Source organism: Pseudoliparis swirei, chromosome 8, assembly GCF_029220125.1.
Source record: "Pseudoliparis swirei isolate HS2019 ecotype Mariana Trench chromosome 8, NWPU_hadal_v1, whole genome shotgun sequence".
Lineage (NCBI taxonomy): Eukaryota > Metazoa > Chordata > Actinopteri > Perciformes > Liparidae > Pseudoliparis > Pseudoliparis swirei.
Window position 1 is genome coordinate 22,323,151 of NC_079395.1, and position 7,405 is coordinate 22,330,555.

Genomic DNA, 7,405 nt, shown 5'->3' on the forward strand with positions numbered 1-7,405 from the left:
ATAAATATATGTGAATAAACAGTCACTCGAGTGTCATGATGAAGCCGTTTATTGAAGAGCATAGAGAACGTGGACAGGAGGACGACGACTCATTCATGCTTTATCACTTTGTGCTTTCAGGCACTTCCTTTCGGGGAGGAAGGGGAGGAGCCATGGGCAGAGGGGGCTTCGCCTGATGTCACCAGTGGAAACCCGGCCGTCTCGTCCAAAAAGGGAGATGAGAGACGACGCTTACTGCCCCACTTTATTGTTCTCCGGATACATTGTTGGAGTTTTTAGTCGTTTATTCTGTTTCACATTTATCCGTGAGAGAGTTGTACTTCTGTTAGTATCTTCATGTTGGGCAACCTTTGAGCCGTTGATAGGCTTGTTTTAATAATAAAGCTTTGAGTCGCGGTGGTGAGTGTGTTTCATTCTCAGTGAGCAGCATGCGGCCTCATATCTGTGTGCTTGTTAGCTTTTATATTATTGGGCGTTTATTATTTTTGGAAAACCTTCAAAATGATTCAATTCTACCGCAACGTCCAGCAGAGGTCATTTCCTCCATGTCGAGAGGTTTAGATGATCCCACATGAACATGAATTAATAACCAGGTTTGAATACAATAGATAAACATATTAAATAGTTGCTTATTGCCGAGTAGAGGTATTTACTGAGTATATAATGTCTCTAAGGACAGCGCAGCCACACTGAGGGAGTTGGCCGGCAGGTGAGCCGCGTTGGTCGCCATGGCGACGAGGGCCGCCAGAGGGGGCGGCTCGGCCACCGCTGGAAGGTCACCTGACATCTGGACGCTGAAGAAGAGAGCTGCCGGAAGACGGACGACATCGTCACACAGGAAAGAGAAACATGGCTACTTCAAGTCCACTGGGGGGGGGGGGGGGTGTGCTCACGGCCAGAGAAGACGTAGGGGTCTCTGAGGACGCGGCAGGGTCAGGGCCGCCGTCACCGGGGTGGGGAACCCCGCCAGAGACACTTTGATGTTGATCTCTCCACCGAGGAGAACTTATGGGGCATAAAACCCGCAGCATTAAAAGTACATTCAGTGACGTGAACCCCTTCTTGGTTTATTCCACAACCTCAGCTGGGACGTTGTCATCGAGTTCCCCGAGCCGTCTTAAAGGGACAGTCCCACTCGGGGCTCTACTCACCGGCCTGGCGAGCGAGGCGCGTCCTCGAGGAGCTCCGGGGGGTGTCGCTGCAGGACGGAGTGCTGCCTGGGGGAAGGTGAAGCGCTGCATGGTGTCTCCTAGAGCAGCGGTCCCCAACCTTTTTTGAGCCACGGACCGGTTCCGTGTCAGAAATAATTTTCACGGACCGGCAATATAAATGACGTAATAAATATGACGTCATACAATTATACGAAGGGCATAAAGTGCCAAAACTACAACTCATCATTACGCCGAATGAGTGTGAGCCGTGCGCTTGTTTACCTGCAACGAGCCGCTGATGGAGACGGCGACTCAGACGTGTGTTTGGTCCGCTGCTCCTCACCGAGTTCTGGTCGCTGTCATTAGAACACCGGCAGAGTTGTTGTGTGAAATGTCCCTTAAGGCCACCGTCATTTGCATCTCCAACACATGTTCTTCTAGCTCGGACGGGCTCGATTCACCGGGTGGGTTTGTTTACAAATGGGTTGCAGGTCTATTCTTTTGCAGCCGGGTCTTTTGTGGTTGGAGTACCGCTCAAACTCTTTTAAAAGCCTCTTCCACCCGGTCAACGTCTGAAACATGTAGAATGTTCCGCTGTTCACTCGCCCACACAGCAGCGACTTTATCGGCCAACTTGAAAACAGTTGTCATTTCCCTGAAGTGACAGAATTCATTGAGCAGGTTGAATCTGTTTGAAGATTCTTTGTCACTGAAATGTGCCGCCAGCAGAGGGTTCGGCGCGTGAGACTCGCCTGCAGCGATAAACCCGAACTTTAAGACTTCTGAACGCGGCCCAGACGTACACACGGGTGGATCCGGTCCTTTTTCAAAATAAAATATTTTTCCGACTGATTAAAAAAAAAAAAAAAAAATCTTTATTTATTCACTTTTTTTCCGCGGCCCGGTTCCAACCAAGCCGCGGACCGGTACCGGGCCGCGGCCCGGGGTTTGGGGACCCCTGTCCTAGAGGACAACAGGGATGAGGAGAGGGACGCCACCCAAACTACTGCGCCGAGCTCTTTCTCCATCTCGAGAGCGAGATGATGAGCTCCTCTCAGACTGGGAGCTCCACAACACAACAGACCGTTTTTGGGTCAGGAACTTGTGGACCGGGTGTGAGTCTGGAAGTCATCTCAACTCAAAGGTCCACTTACCAACTCCCAGCTTTCTCTGAACGCAATTCAATTCAGTTCATTTTGTTTAGCCCGATATGACAGATTACGAATCCTGCTCAGAGGGCTTTAACACCTGTACACATACGACATCCCTGACCTTTGACCTCACATTGGATCAGGAACATCTCTCAAGGAAAAGGTGCCGAGGAGAACCGACCAACTGCGACCTGAACGCAGGTCGCCTAGGTGCTGGTTGACCTTGAGGTGACCTTTATTCATGCAGCCGCACTCTTCTTTCTGCCAGGTGGCCGTTCTGAACCCTGAAACGGGGCCCGGCGATGCTGCGAGCTCGTTGTGGCTCGTTGGCGGTCCTCTGGGCTCCGGGTCCTCACCGGTCCTGAAGAAGTGCACCGTCTCCGCTCTGCTGCCGGTGGCCGGCGGCGCCAGGACGAACGCGTTAGGACCACGGTGTCGCGGCCGAGCGGTCGAGCTGCGCCGGCCTCCACCTTGATGACGGAGGTGCGCGCGTGAAGACGGTGTCGATGGGGGAGGGGACGCCCAGCGCGGCCGCGATGCTGCGAGGGCGACTGAGCGACCGGCGGCGTCCACCAGGAACACACACACACACACACACACACACACACACACACACAGGACACACACACACACACACACACACACACAGGACACACACACACACACAGGACACACACACACACACACACAGGACACACACACACACACACACACACAGGACACACACACACACACACATAGGACACACACACACACACACAGGACACAAACACACACACACACACACAGGACACACACAAAGACACACACACATACACACACAAAGCTCCTCCCATCATCCCACTGAGGACCGAGCCCCGGACCTGGGCACACACAGACACACACACACACACACACACACACACACACAGACACACACACACACACACACACACACACACACTACCAGTTGTCCTACCTCCTTCCATCTGACCCAAGGCCTGGGCCACGTCCTGCAGGGTGCTGGGTCTGGGCTTAGTGACTGGAAACAAAACACACACACACACACACACAAAATAATACCTTTGGGAAAGGTATCAAAGATACAAGTTATTTCTAAACAAATTGTAATTAAAAAAAAACATAAAATAAAAAATTCCTCACAATCCATAAAAAAATATATATATATCATATTCCCAAGGAAGTTAAAAAATGATGTCTGTGTCATTCTGTTGAATGTTCACCATAAACTGCTCCATGGCCAGAGGGACTGACGGGACCCCCGATGCCCAGAGACGGAGCCCTGTGGCCGGGCAGAGAGGAGAAGGAGAAGCCCCGTCCCGCCGACACCGGAACTCTGCCGTGAGAGACGGGGACGGACACCGGCAGAGCGCCCACCGGGACGCGTCTCCAGCCTGCAGGAGACGAGGACAATTACTATGTAATATTCAAACTGTGTGTGTGTGTGTGTGTGTCTGTGTGTGTGTGAGTGTGTGAGATCTGATTGGCTCCTGGCTTCATCAACGTTGAGCAGCTGTTTCCACGATTTAGCCTCTGCTGAGCTAGGCTAACGGCATAGCTTCATATTTACTGTAGAAAAGAGTGACATCGAAAAGTGACTGGAGCCTTCAAGGAACCAATGGGTGACTTGATTCCGCCCACTTCTTCTCTACAGTCCAGTCAGAGTTCACAACTGAGCAGAGCCTGCAGTACGTCGCTAATTTATTAAAAACTCCCACGGACTCCGACTGTCCTCCAGTCTTCATCATCAGCATCTTCACATGTCTGCAGCACGAGTCGTGCACACACACACATCAAGGTTCTTAAAGGGTTCTTTAAAAGGCTTTGTGGTTCTACGAAGAACCATCACCAACTGAAGAACCTTTTTTTTTACATTTGAGGCACCTTTATAGGTTCTTTGAAGAAATATTTAAGGAAATGGTTCTTCAAAGAACCCTGGTTTGAAAGGTTCTGTGTGGAACCAGAAATGGTGCGTTAAAGAACCATTTTTTGAAGGTTCTTTGAGACTCCTTTATAGGTTCTTTGAAGAACTCTCGAAGGAAATGGTTCTTCGAAGAACCCTGGTTTGAAAAGGTTCTTGGTGGAACCAGAAATGGTGCTTTAAAGAACCATTTGTAAAGGTTCTTTGAAGAACTCTTCAGGGAAAATGTTTATTTAAAGAACCCTTGTTTGAAAGGTTCTTTGTGGAACCAGAAATGGTTCTAATATGGCATCTCTCTGAAGAACCATTTTCGGTTCCAGATGGCACAGACGATGTGTGTATTGTTTGTGTATTTGATGATGTGTTCGGTAGGAACAACTTCGACCTGAGAACCATTCCTCGCTGGCGCTGGTGAACATTCTCCTGCTTCCTGGTCCCAGAAGTCCTGAAAACACGAGGAACAGTCAGTGGCGTGACCCGGCGACCCGTTTGAGAAGAGGACGGCTTCCCTCTACAATACATATCAGGAGGTTCTCTCTTTCTAACAGACACATGTTCCGTCTTCTTCTAATGGCCTCAGGATGAGCGAGTTACTGTATTCGATCACTTCATTGATGATGTCGTGTTCTCGATGGCTGACCTGACGCTGCCGGCCTCGCCGCATGGAGCGGCCTGCTGTGGGGAGCACCGGCATCTGTGAGAGACACAAGGGGAGCCCTGAAGACAGGCCACGCCCCTCAGAGCTCCTTCAAGCCTTCAAACGAACAACGTGTTGGCCTGCGGCTGTCGGCCATTACCACAGTGCTGCTGGTGGTCATGGCAACAGGTGTTGAACTGGATGCACTGAGGATCGCACTCGCACAGCCGACCGCGCCTGAACGCCTCACCACAGCGGCCCCGACAGGACTGGGCTGAGAACATCAGAACATCAGAACATCAGAACAACAGAACAATAGAACATCGACAATAGAACATCAGAACAATAGAACATCAGAACAATAGAATAGAACAACAGAACAATAGAATAGAACATCAGAACAACAGAACAATAGAACATCAGAACAACAGAACAATAGAACATCGACAATAGAACATCAGAACAATAGAACATCAGAACAATAGAATAGAACAACAGAACAATAGAATAGAACATCAGAACAACAGAACAATAGAACATCAGAACAATAGAATAGAACAACAGAACATCAGAACAATAGAATAGAACATCAGAATAGAATAGAACAACAGAACATCAGAGCAATAGAATAGAACAGAACAATAGAATAGAACATCAGAACAACAGAACATCAGAACAATAGAATAGAACAACAGAACATCAGAACAATAGAATAGAACATCAGAACAATAGAATAGAACAACAGAACATCAGAGCAATAGAATAGAACAACAGAACAATAGAATAGAACAACAAAACAATAGAACATCGACAATAGAACATCAGCGCATCAGCAACTCGTTCCAACTCTCTTAAAGGGACACACACACAGGACACACACACAGGACACACACACACAGGACACAGGACACACACACACACACACACACACAGGACACACACACAGGACACACACATCTGTGTGTCCTGTGTGTGTCCTGTGTGTGTGTGTGTGTGTGTCCTGTGTGTGTGTCCTGTGTGTGTCCTGTGTGTGTCCTGTGTGTGTGTGTGTGTCCTGTGTGTGTCCTGTGTGTGTGTGTGTGTGTCCTGTGTGTGTGTGTCCTGTGTGTGTGTGTCCTGTGTGTGTGTCCTGTGTGTGTGTGTCCTGTGTGTGTCCTGTGTGTGTGTGTCCTGTGTGTGTTGTGTGTCCTGTGTGTGTGTCCTGTGTGTGTATCCTGTGTGTCTGAATGGTCCCGTTGCTGAGAGCAGTCAGTCCATCGGGGGGGAGTCACTGCACAGGCTGGCACCAGCAACGAGTCCTACACACACACACACATACACATACATACATAACCACGCACACACAGACACACACACAGACACACACAAAGACACACACAAAGACACACACACATACACACACAAAGCTCCTCCCATCATCCCACTGAGGACCGAGCCCCGGACCTGGGCACACACAGACAGACACAGACACACACACACACAGACACACACACACACACACACACACACACACACACACACACACACACACACACACACACACACACTACCAGTTGTCCTACCTCCTTCCATCTGACCCAAGGCCTGGGCCACGTCCTGCAGGGTGCTGGGTCTGCTTAGTGACTGGAAACAAAAAACACACACACACACACACACAAAATAATACCTTTGGGAAAGGTATCAAAGATACAAGTTATTTCTAAACAAATTGTAATAAAAAAAAAACATAAAATAAAAAATTCCTCACAATCCATAAAAAAATATATATATATCATATTCCCAAGGAAGTTAAAAAATGACGTCTGTGTCATTCTGTTGAATGTTCACCATAAACTGCTCCATGGCCAGAGGGACTGACGGGACCCCCGATGCCCAGAGACGGAGCCCTGTGGCCGGGCAGAGAGGAGAAGGAGAAGCCCGTCCGCCGACACCGGAACTCTGCCGTGAGAGACGGGGACGGACACCGGCAGAGCGCCCACCGGGACGCGTCTCCAGCCTGCAGGAGACGAGGACAATTACTATGTAATATTCAAACTGTGTGTGTGTGTGTGTGTGTCTGTGTGTGAGTGTGAGATCTGATTGGCTCCTGGCTTCATCAACGTTGAGCAGCTGTTTCCACGATTTAGCCTCTGCTGAGCTAGGCTAACGGCATAGCTTCATATTTACTGTAGAAAAGAGTGACATCGAAAAGTGACTGGAGCCTTCAAGGAACCAATGGGTGACTTGACTCCGCCCACTTCTTCTCTACAGTCCAGTCAGAGTTCACAACTGAGCAGAGCCTGCAGTACGTCGCTAATTTATTAAAAACTCCCACGGACTCCGACTGTCCTCCAGTCTTCATCATCAGCATCTTCACATGTCTGCAGCACGAGTCGTGCACACACACATCAAGGTTCTTAAAGGGTTCTTTAAAAGGCTTTGTGGTTCTACGAAGAACCATCACCAACTGAAGAACCTTTTTTTTTTACATTTGAGGCACCTTTATAGGTTCTTTGAAGAAATATTTAAGGAAATGGTTCTTCAAAGAACCCTGGTTTGAAAGGTT

General features: G+C 49.0%; 1 protein-coding gene and 1 long non-coding RNA gene across 6 annotated transcripts in view; one reads left to right on the forward strand and one right to left on the reverse strand.

Moving 5' to 3' along the window:
* The window catches only part of LOC130197704 (nucleoprotein TPR-like), a 46,537-nt gene extending 46,142 nt beyond the window's left edge, over positions 1-395 (forward strand). For all 4 annotated transcript variants that reach the window (XM_056420530.1, XM_056420531.1, XM_056420532.1 and 1 more), the window contains exon 55: positions 121-395. In XM_056420530.1, coding sequence (XP_056276505.1) covers positions 121-176 — 56 coding nt within the window. In that variant the 3' untranslated portion in view covers positions 177-395. The remainder of the gene's footprint in view (positions 1-120) is intronic.
* LOC130197705 (uncharacterized) lies at positions 34-2,113 on the reverse strand. 2 transcript variants are annotated; one of them, XR_008832520.1, is made up of 4 exons: positions 1,434-2,110; positions 1,152-1,269; positions 894-1,005; positions 34-807 (listed from the first exon to the last, which is right to left on the reverse strand). It is a non-coding gene; the product is annotated as an uncharacterized LOC130197705 (long non-coding RNA). The 2 variants fall into 2 exon arrangements; XR_008832519.1 differs by having other exon boundaries at positions 894-1,269; positions 1,434-2,113.
* Between the last annotated feature and the right edge of the window lie 5,292 nt (positions 2,114-7,405).